Source organism: Triticum dicoccoides, chromosome 7B, assembly GCF_002162155.2.
Source record: "Triticum dicoccoides isolate Atlit2015 ecotype Zavitan chromosome 7B, WEW_v2.0, whole genome shotgun sequence".
Taxonomy (NCBI): domain Eukaryota; kingdom Viridiplantae; phylum Streptophyta; class Magnoliopsida; order Poales; family Poaceae; genus Triticum; species Triticum dicoccoides.
In genome coordinates this window covers 191,175,734-191,187,204 of record NC_041393.1, presented here as the reverse complement: position 1 = coordinate 191,187,204, position 11,471 = coordinate 191,175,734, and the positions used below count along the sequence as shown (strand labels likewise).

At 41.6% G+C, this 11,471-nt stretch overlaps 1 protein-coding gene across 1 annotated transcript; it reads left to right on the top strand.

Annotated features, from left to right (window-relative positions):
- Nucleotides 1-748: 748 nt before the first annotated feature.
- Nucleotides 749-10,081, top strand: LOC119336471 (copper-transporting ATPase PAA1, chloroplastic-like). Its single transcript, XM_037608517.1, has 17 exons — nt 749-1,328; nt 2,083-2,136; nt 2,273-2,426; nt 2,809-2,883; nt 2,998-3,275; nt 3,496-3,726; nt 4,028-4,126; nt 4,251-4,400; nt 5,141-5,287; nt 6,521-6,571; nt 6,649-6,821; nt 7,110-7,242; nt 7,597-7,694; nt 7,891-8,128; nt 8,901-9,104; nt 9,236-9,316; nt 9,485-10,081. The coding sequence occupies exons 1-17, from the start codon at nt 885-887 to the stop codon at nt 9,731-9,733; spliced, it is 2,859 nt and encodes a 952-aa protein (XP_037464414.1). The 5' UTR covers nt 749-884; the 3' UTR covers nt 9,734-10,081.
- The last annotated feature ends 1,390 nt before the right edge of the window (nt 10,082-11,471 follow it).

Here is an 11,471-nt window from a genome sequence, read left to right as displayed (position 1 = left end):
TGATCTTTTTTTTATCTCTCTACCCTGGGGTGGCTAGTCCTATTTATAGACGAAGGCCCTGGGCCCTCTTCCCAATATTGAGCGGTAAGGGCGCCAACAATTGGCCATTTTGAAGGGGAACATCTAGTACACTTATCCTGACTAAAGTTGGTCCTTGCCTGTCAAAGGCTTTGGTGGTGACACCGACTTGGGCTTCACAATGACCTCTTTCCTGCCGTTGCGACGGTCTTGGTCTTGTTGCACCGAAACGGATGCCTCTGCTTGATGCTCTTGCCTGCGCTTGCTCCCTTTGCACCAAAGAGGAAAGGAGGACACTGCGCGGGCTGGCGCCCGCCTGACGCCCTTTGTCGTCATGGCTTGCGTCATGGGCACCTCGTGAGGTACCCCGCCTTGATCTCTCTGCCTCCTCGCGAGCCAGCCTGACGAGGCCGTGCCTGAGGAAGCCTCGTGTTGTCCGCCCCGCGAGGCTTAGTCCCTCGCGAGGGTCTTGAGCTCGTGATGATGAAGATGAACCGTGTTGGGCCGTCCCCTGAACCACGCCGCAGGTGGCAAACAGACAAGTCTGGGGACCCCCGTTCCCAGAACGCCGACACAGACAATACGCTACATGGTCATCGTCGGTGTTCATGTGTGACTTTGATGACCGTATTTCGGGTATTTTCTAAGCCTAGTGACCGAAGTGAAATTTGAGGATGAATTTATGCTATCTCCTAAAAATAGAGTTGCAAATATCCAAATCCCTCGCCGTACGGGTACGGGCCTGCTACAATCCCCGCTACCTCCGGCAGTCGACGCCGCCGCGCACACAACGGCAGTAGCAAAGCAGTGCCCGAGCCGCCGCATGCTGCCGCCGCTGCGTAGACCCTTCTAGAAGCTTCCCGAGGATGGACCCGGCCACGCCCCTCCTCGCCATCTCCAGGGCTATCTCCTCCCGCTCCAGGTCGTTCCCCGCCTCGTCCCCGCACAACATCCTCCTCCGCGGCCGCCCCCTCACGGCCCCACTCGGCCGCGCCCCTGTCTTCGCCGCTTCCGCGCAGCGTCGCTTCGCCGTGAACGGCGACGTGCTCCTCCTCTCGCTCGCGCGCCTAGCGCTCCGCGGCCCGGCCGCCCCGCGCGCGGGTCCTCGCCGCTGGTTCGCGAGCGTCTCGGCTTCCCCCCTTGCGTCGACCGGTCCTCCCGGCGGCGGGTGCGGTAGGGGGAATGGAGATGAAGGGGGCGGCGATGATGGAGGCGGCGATGGCTGGAAGCGGCCGCGTGCTTCCCAGGGGACGGCGGTGGCAGAGGAAGCGTCAGGGCTGGAAGCCGATACCATAATCCTTGACGTTGGGGTATGTATGTCTTGGGAATTGAAAATGTTTACCTCCCATTTCCACGTCCCAGAAAAATTTCCCCCTTAGATGGAATCACTCTAGCTGCTATAGTAGAGACTATATCTACTTCTCTGCTATTCATTGGAGTTGTTGGTGGTGTGAGTTCACTCCCTCACTCCACCTCAATCTCCCTCATTCATCTAGAACTTACCACACCCCTCGATTTCAAAAAAATAAAATATATCTTGCAATGGTGCTCCCATGGCCGCCGCAGTTTCGCAGGTGTGGTGTTGACTGCTTGATTGGGTTTCTTCTCTGCAGTACCCCCTCCATTCCTAAAATTAAGGCATATTTTGTTTTGTTAAGACATTCATTTGACCCTCCATAAATACAAGGTTATATGACATGAAATTTGTGTCACTAGATTTGTATTTAAAAGTACTTTGCTATGATTAGTGATTTTGTATCACATAAATCAAATGTTAAAAGAGTAATTGTTGGTCAAAGTCTTGTCTTAATGGAACGAAATACACCTTATTCATCGGAACGGAGGGAGTAGTACTAATCCAATACGACTGAATCATATTTGTGGTTCTGTAGCAATGCACGGGCGTTATGCTAGTAATAATGGTACTTCAGTTCTATATATGCTATAGTTAATAGTTGCATGGTGAAACTTCTCACGCCGTTGTGGGAATTATGTTTTCTTCTAGTACTACTATGTAATCTGTGACTACATTAGCCATTTGAGGGTTTGAACTTTTGATTGCAGGGGATGTCGTGTGGGGGATGTGCAGCAAGCGTTAAACGCATTCTGGAGAATGAGGTGAGTTATTCGCAATAAAAAAAAAGAGAATGAGGTGAGTCGCCTCGGAGTGTCTCACTGGCTCAGAGCTGCTTTCCGGCGTGGTGTTTATTAGTTCACTAGCTGTTTTTGTAAGCCAGTGTGCTTGTGTTTGCAGTCCCAGGTGGTGTCCGCAACTGTCAACCTTGCCACTGAGATGGCAGTTGTGTGGGCTGTGCCGGAAGATAGAGCTGTACAGGATTGGAAACTGCAGTTGGGTGAGAAGCTTGCTAGCCAGTTGACAACATGTGGGTACAAATCCAGCCAGCGAGGTAAGCTGTTACAATTGATAATGTAGTGTCGCGAGACTGATATAATACCATTTAATTGGATGTGTTGAGGACTGTTTGAACAATGGTTTAGAACTTAGAGAATTGCTAGTTGTCCCTAATGTGCAAAATCTGCTGATGGATAGGTTCCTCAATAGAAGTTGACTGGGCATGCTGCTTAAGCATTTCAGTGGTTTGTACATGCAAGATCTATGAATGGTGCTTTAGAGGTCCAGTGCCTATTGTTTTAGCTGGATATATCTCAAAGTCCCGTTGTTACATTATGCTATGTAATGCAAGACAGATGAAATTGCTTTGTCATTCACTTTATCTGCTTTGCCCTCCAGTATATCCAGTTTCATGCAACTGTCTATTCTACTTGCAGATTCTTCGAAAGTCAGTTCACAGAATGTTTTTGAAAGAAAGATGGGCGAAAAACTGCAAAATTTGAAGCAAAGTGGTAAACTTAACTCACATTGGCAATTAAATACCCCTATGAGCATTGTCCAAGTTTGAGTCTTTTTTATGTTAAAAAGGTGACCTATGATTAACATGGCATTGGTTTCTATTTTAGGTCGAGAACTTGCTGTATCTTGGGCACTATGTGCTGTTTGCCTACTGGGACATATTTCTCATCTCTTTGGAGTTAATGCACCATTGATGCACATGTTTCATTCCACTGGATTCCATTTGTCTCTCTCAATATTTACATTTATTGGGCCTGGACGAAGGCTAATTGTTGATGGATTAAAGAGTCTATTCAAGGGTTCTCCAAACATGAATACGTTAGTTGGTTTAGGTGCTCTGTCATCTTTTGCTGTCAGCTCAGTTGCAGCCTTCATTCCAAAACTGGTACCTCCTACGTTCTTCCTGGAAGGATTACATTGTTGTATAGTTGCATGCATGAGCTCAGATACATCAAACTAGAAGAACCAGGAATTTGACCTTACCACAACTGCATCATTGCCTCTGCTCTGCAGATGTTGTTGAGCAAAGTCATAATTCAGGTTCCATTTAATTCTGCAACTGCTCTATTTTGGTAGTTATTTTATACCAATTGATTGTCTTGCAGGGATGGAAGACATTTTTTGAGGAACCAATTATGTTGATAGCTTTTGTTCTTCTAGGGAAGAATCTTGAGCAGAGGGCCAAGCTAAAAGCTGCTAGTGATATGACTGGATTGCTCAATATACTTCCATCAAAAGCACGCCTAATGGTGGATAATGATGCTGAGCAATCATCATTCACAGAGGTCCCATGTGGTACTCTTGCTGTTGGGGACTACATATTAGTGCTGCCTGGGGTGAGTAAATATAAGTCACACAGACAAATACACATATTAATAGAAGTGTTTACACATGTTTTTTTATGGGTCATAGTTTTGTTGCTTCCTGCCTTAGCATTTATAGAAGTTTGGCATGTTATTAGCTTGTGCATTAATGAGTAAACATAACAACATATGCAGGTACAAGTGCATGATGTTATGTTCTTGTCATAGGTCCACATAGAACTTTGTTTATGTGGTTATAGCCATCAGGGTAGCTCGTGTATGATCGCATGCTATTATCCTATTAGTATAATGTTTGCTATAATGCACTGTCCAGGACCGCATTCCAGCCGATGGACTTGTGAAAGCTGGAAGAAGTACAGTTGACGAGTCAAGTTTGACAGGTGAACCTATGCCGGTAACTAAGATTGCAGGGGTATGTTTTCTGAACCACCTAATATTGTCTTATGTGGAGATAGTGGTGCCTTCTCTCTCACTGAATTCAGGTAATATCTGAACATTAGCATGAGTATGGTGTTGATTCTTTTTTCCTTTGTTAGGCAGAAGTATCAGCGGGAAACATTAACTTAAACGGTAAACTAACAGTTGAAGTTCGACGACCTGGCGGTGAGACTGTCATGTCTGACATACTTCACTTAGTGGAAGAAGCACAGACAAGGGAAGCCCCTGTTCAACGATTAGCTGACAAGGTATATTTGTCCTTGAATTTGGAACTGAGACTCTGGGATCAACTCTATGAGAACTACTAAATTAGTGTGGAATGTCTGATATAATGCTGAATTGTTCTATTTTATCATGATGTCCATCGCAATTATGTACACATAAGCATTTTGTATGTGGACGCGATTTTCAGTTTAGTGCATGAGTTCCACATATGGACCCTTTGTGTGGACTAAATAATTACGGAATATGGCTCATTGACTACTTTCTGTAATTTTTATTTGACCTAGGCAAGATTGTAATTAGCAATTTAGTAAAAATGTATCTTCCAGTAGATACTTGAGCCTGTTTAGCACTTAGACATATGTTCAAAACATTTCTTGGTTCAGACGATGCGTGCACTTACTGCTGTATTCTACTTTTAAGTTCCTGATCACTCGAAATATTGATTCTATTTTTTATTAAGGTCTGTTTATAATGCAGGACTACCATAGCAAACAGTATGAACCCAATAGGAACCTTGATTTTGTCCCTTGTTGGGAACGGAGTCTTAGATAATTAGTATTAGCTCTTTTATATGTTTCCGCATAGGGCATTTGTTACACCATCCTCTACTGTCTTTGTCCTGGTCACTGCTGATGGATCTTTGATCAGTTACAACAATCTTAGAGATATTTTTATCCACTTACCATATCATAGCCTGAATTAGTTATAGGTTTAGGTACTGTATTACTATGATTAATTGTGTCAATTATTTTATACATAACAGGTTGCCGGGAACTTTACATATGGCGTTATGGCGCTTTCTTCTGCTACCTTTATGTTCTGGAGTATTTTTGGTTCACAATTTGTACCTGCTGCTATCCAGCAGGGAAGTGCAATGTCTCTGGCTTTGCAGCTTTCTTGCAGTGTTCTGGTATGATCCGAGGAACGCATGTTTAACAATCTTATTCTGTCTATTTACTTTGAATAAAGAGTAATGTTTTGCTTAAAGTAGCATATGGTAGTGTAAACTGCAAACTCCTTTGAATGATGTTGTCTTGAGAGAAAAAAGGGTCTAATTCCAAATTTACTTATTGAGCTTTCAAAATAAATGACATGAAGAACAGCCATGTTTGTTTGAAATGCAGGCACGTTGAATAAGTGTAGGTTCATTTCAAGATTCAACTTAAAAAAAATAAGTTTCTTATAAAGGAAATAAGATCATTGGGTGTAACTGGATTAATCATGCTTTTACTCCCATACATTTATCATTTTAAGTGTTAAGAAGACTTGAGTTGCACAGGTGTAGCTGTCAGAAATTTATGTACCTCACATATGTCTATACTCCCTTCGTCCGAAAAAACTTGTCCCCTCGAATGGATCTATCTAGCACCAAGTTAGTGCTAGATACATCCATTTGAGAGACAAGCTTGGGACAAGCTTTTTCGGACGGAGGGAGTACAACTCACCAACAATTATATATGTTAAATTCTGGTTTTCATTTATGTTAATGATCATGAACCTTGAAATATAGTGTTTGGTCCGATTTAAACCATAGACTATAACATTGTTTATATTAAACTTTGAAGTAACATTTTTACGTGCAATGGAATGGAATACTATAAAATGAGAACCTGCAGAGTTTCATAAAAAAATATGCATGTTTTTCTGCCATGTATAAAAAAAAAAGATAGATGTTCTCGTCTTTTTGTGTTTTCCAGAAAAATGTGAAACATTTCGTAGGTGTAGTGAATGGATAACTGATAAAATGAGGAGCTGAAAATTTGCATCAGAGAATATGATCATTTGTATCCTATACCAAAAAGACGAGATGGATTGATACATCTTTCTCTCTTTTGTTCATGACACAAATGGTTGCATCTTTGGCTGAAAATTTGCAGGTTCTCACTCTCTAACATCCTTTACACCAATGATTGTTCACATTTTTAGAAACCCCAGGATACATAACCACCATCAAAAACCAGTTAGGACAAATGACTCTAGAAACTTCAGGGTCTATTACAGAAGGTTTTATAGTTCAGTGTTCTAGTCAGACCAAACACCATAGTTCAGGGCTCAGGATAGTTTTTTTTTCTAATTTAACTTCTCCTTGCCTACAATTTACCCTACTTTCTGAACAGTTAACAGTATTGATCTTCATGTGCAGGTAATTGCTTGCCCATGTGCTCTTGGTCTTGCCACACCCACTGCAGTGCTGGTATGGAACTAAAGGATATGGCCCCTTTTGCCTGAATAAACATGCTGTCAACAATTATTCATATACACTGTTTCCAGGTTGGTACTTCGTTAGGTGCAACGAGAGGACTTCTTTTACGTGGTGGGGATGTTTTGGAGAAGTTTGCGGAAGTTGATGCCATTGTGTTTGACAAGACCGGAACTTTAACAATTGGGAAACCTGTAGTGACAAAAGTAATAGCTTCTCACAGCGAGGGAGGTGTAAATACAAAGTTAAGTGGTTCTTATTCTGTTTACTGAATTTGTATGTTGTATCTAATTACTTTCCTCATAGTTGTACTTGGTTATAATTTAGAATTTTTATGTGGTTACTTTTACTTCCCATTTAATTGAAACTCACTGCAAAACATAGCTGGAAATAGGATGGGACACCCTGAAATTTGCAATGTTTTTTCCTTTCTAAATCGTATGTGTGACTTATGCACTTCATGCACCCTCAGCAGCAGAAGTGAAGTTTATTTCCCTGATCTTCCTGTTGATAAACCATATTTTGTCATCAGAGATTACTGGAACAATGAATGGACAGAAGGTGACATTCTTAGTTTGGCTGCTGGAGTGGAATCAAATACAAACCACCCACTTGGAAAAGCGATCATGGAAGCTGCGCAGGCTGCCAATTGCATCAATATGAAGGTACTCACAGCTGAAATGCTCAACAAGTCTGAGATAAAATGACCTCAGTGTGCCAATTGCCTCGGTACACTACAATGGCTGTTGTAGGATAACTGTTCTGCTACCTGAATTCAGACCATGGCTGAATCTCATTAGGTCCATAACCACCCTTGCACCAGAGTTGAAAGAAAACAAACATGTTGCACCCTTTGCCATTTAACTTGATAATTGACATATTCTGCTCGATAATGCTTTTATGATAAAATGAGATCACCTAATTGATATTTCTGTTTCATGGCACAGTTTATTCCCCATTAGAGCTGCAGATTTTATTGTGTTTATATGCTCACCATTTTCCCATGTATATTGTTACAGGCAAAGGATGGGTCCTTTATGGAAGAACCAGGGTCTGGTGCTGTGGCTACGATTGGTGAGAAACAGGTTTCGGTTGGGACAGTAGACTGGATTAGGAGGTACACTTGAATTATTTATTCAATTGTTGTGCTAAGACTTGTACTAGGGACATATATCTTTCCTCATTCTAGCAATACAACTTTGTTTGGATTATTGCATCAATTTTCTGCTCATTACACCAGCTCCATGTGTAATTGTTATGTTACACCGAGGAACTGTGCTCACTAGTAAACAATTGTTTTGACAATATCTCAGGCATGGTGTTGTTCGTGACCCATTTCCTGAAGCAGAAAGTTTTGGTCAGTCTGTTGCATATGTAGCAGTTGACGGTACTCTAGCTGGTCTTATTTGTTTTGAGGACAAGATCAGAGAAGATTCTCATCAAGTTATCAGTGCCCTGTCTAAGCAAGGAATTAGTGTGTATATGTTATCTGGGGACAAGGAGAGTGCTGCTATGAATGTTGCTTCAGTTGTTGGCATTCAGTTAGACAAGGTAATATCAACTAAATTTTGCTTTACCGATGTGGACATTCTTTTTCTGGTGAATAGTTCTGTAGTAAAACTACAAACTTCTGTAATACTCCTATATGACATCAAAGTACGAGAATGAACATGTTGCAGGTGCTTGCTGCCTCTTCTGCTGTTGTCTGACTAAAAAATATGCAATTTATACACTCCCTCCGTCCCAAATTTTTTGTCTTAGATTTGTCTAAATACTGATGTATCTAGTTACATTTGAGTGTTTTAGATACATCTGTATCTAGACAAATCTAAGACAAGAATTTTGGGACGGAGGGAGTACATCTTAGAAGGTGCACTGGTAGTGCTGGTTATCATTAATTTTAGAAGCCTAATGCTGCATAAATTTTCTGCCTATTATTTTACCTGAAAATATGAATTCAGATGGTAAATACCACTGTTCAACTTTTCATAAAGAAAAATAATTAACATTTGTCATAAAGTTATGATATTATTTTGTATCTTTGTAGGAAATGGATTCATGCTTTTGATTATGCATGGCATTCTTGCAGCAAGCTGAAAGGCTTTAATATGTAAATTGATTTCATCTGGTCTTAGCAATTTCTCATCCCCATGCACTATTAAGCGAACATAAAGATCTATTTGATTGAAACCATTTCAGCCACAAAGGGAAGCATGAAAAAACGTTTCTTTCATTCATTAGGATTCTTTTCTTACCATGATTTGTTTATCCTTTGTTACCTTTTCAGTATGATTTACTTGTGTACATAATTAAATGGTATCAGGTGATTTCTGAAGTTAAACCACATGAGAAAAAGAAGTTCATATCTGAACTTCAAAAGGAGCACAAGTTAGTTGCGATGGTTGGTGATGGCATCAATGATGCTGCAGCCCTAGCTTTAGCTGACGTTGGAATCGCAATGGGTGGAGGTGTTGGTGCAGCTAGTGACGTATCTTCAGTTGTTCTCATGGGTAATAGGTTATCTCAGGTGATTCATTCACGACTGCTTGGAGTTACTTGCTGACACCATTGCCAAATTCATTGAACTTTACTTCCCTCTTTGTGCTAGTATCATCTTTCTTTTTTCTAATAAACTGCGCTGATGGGTCTTTGATGCAGCTTGTGGATGCTTTAGAGTTAAGTAAAGAAACCATGAGAACAGTGAAGCAAAATCTTTGGTGGGCTTTTCTGTATAACATTGTATGTTTCCCTTTCTCGTCTCTTTATGCCTTGCTCAGGTGTTTCATAAGTTATGAACTGCCAGGATAATGTTGGACCTCAGTTTTAAAGAAGTTACACTTAGATTAAAAATATATGCCTGCTCAGAATCCTGCTTGCGAGGCCTCGTTATGATGCGATACTTTGCAGGTTGGGCTACCCGTTGCTGCTGGAGCATTGCTGCCAGTGACGGGTACGATGCTGACCCCGTCGATAGCTGGAGCACTAATGGGTTTTAGTTCAGTCAGCGTGATGGCCAATTCCTTGCTTTTGAGGGCGAGGATGAGTTCAAGGCATCATGTTCAGAGCAGACAAAAGCCTCAGAGCACCATTTCTGGTGTGTCAGACGGAGCTGATGAGGTAGAGCAAAGTTATCCATCAAAATGGAGGAGTACCTGACTGAAGTTTGAAGTGACGACATACTTATTACTTCACGAACATTTGATTCTAGTTCAGTCACATAGCCACAGGTGAGTAAAAACACTGATGACACTGTAATCACCAAGAGTCTTAAACATTACGTGATGTAGAAGTCCTCGAACCAGTGACGGATCTTGGGTCTTATCAACAGGGTACCATACTTTTGACACACGATTTAATTAATTGTTGTGGGTGGATGAAGTATCACATGCTCACCACGATACAATACAAAGTTCACTGGCTGATCAGTGTAGTAGTAATATTGTGCCCAATTTAATTGTAGTGTGCGGATATTGCAAATTCAATGCATAAAATTTGTCAAAATTAGACATGTTGTAGGAAAAGCTAATTCTGTTCTACCCGTTCCACCCAGTCATACATGGCAAATTATCGAGGCCGTAAACAGCCAATAAAAAATATTTCTCCACTGATTACTTTGTGTCACTTTCATGTTCTGTGGTGTGTTTATATATGATTAATTTGTGGTACTTCCATCTGTTATGGTGTGTTTATATGTGACTATGACCTTCTAATGTCATTTAGCATCTTGATATAGGTTTCTAGTGTGTACGAGTCTAAACAATACCTTGATACATGCTTGCAGATCATATATCTACCTATCGTGTAGCTAAATAAAGAATTAGTGTATGAGAAATGAGCAAGTGGTATGTTCTTGAAACCCTTAGTTCGTCCCTCACTCATGGGTTGAGCCGATGCAAGCGGGCATCCCGCAAAAACTGGAGACTAGTTTAAACTAAACTAAATCCCAAATGATAAGTGCCACATGTGTGACACGAAATAACATTGCCCTCACATTTTTATAACTAAAATTGCCATAAAAAACCCTCAAAAAAACTGAAATTTGCCATCCAAACAGAAAGTTGTCATGCTTCACAACTAAAGTTATCATCCTCGGTTAACTAAAGTTGCCACCAAAAAATGTCAGGGCGAAATTGCTTCGTGCCACACCTTTTTTTTAAGGATCACTTCGTGCCACACCTTTGGCACTTATCAGAGTCCCTAAATCTAAGCAAGGGGTTATAACTAACCAGATTTATTTTGACTAGCGGGGTGGATCGGGCCCTGCTTTGCACTCCTCAGGGAACATGTAGATCATATGTGCTTAGAAATGTAACTAATCACTTGAGGTGGAACAAACCTTTTTAGTCAAAGGTTTTGACAATTGTCAGTAAGATATTTTTGAATAATGTTTAATTGTCAGTTTCAAGCAATTATTATTACTAGTGAAACCTGGTGCGGCGGCGAACCAACCTGTGGTTCAGATGGTTAGATGGACAGTGGTATCCCTAACCCACCAGGGTTCAAATCCTGGTGCTCGCATTATTCTTGGAATTATTTCAGGATTTTCGGGGATGCGCTTTCAGTGGGAGGAGACGTTCCCGTCGACGACGAGGTGCCTACGGTGACTTCGTAAATCTCAAGATGATATGCCGGCTCAGTCTTTCGGAGGTGCTCATAGGGGTAGGGTGTACGTGTGTGCGTTCATAGAGGTGAGTGTATGCGCGTGTATATGAGCGTCTGTGTCTGTACTGATGCTAAAAAAAAACCTGGTGCGGCGGCACGTTGGAGGGGGATCCGGCTTGCCTGCTTCCTCCCCTTGCTCCCATCCGTGCTCCCACTTCATCCTACGGCTGTTTTCTTTTTTCTTTTTCCTTCCTAATCTAATCATTCCCTGATTTTAACGGGGTGGGCTCGG

Bases quoted from the DNA above. Each gene is read 5' to 3' on its own strand.
- LOC119336471 (XM_037608517.1), top strand. From the start codon at position 885: ATGGACCCGGCCACGCCCCTCCTCGCCATCTCCAGGGCTATCTCCTCC. The intron at 4,401-5,140 runs GTATATTTGTCC...TATACATAACAG, and splicing joins TTCAACGATTAGCTGACAAG to GTTGCCGGGAACTTTACATA. The intron at 8,129-8,900 runs GTAATATCAACT...AAATGGTATCAG, and splicing joins TTGGCATTCAGTTAGACAAG to GTGATTTCTGAAGTTAAACC.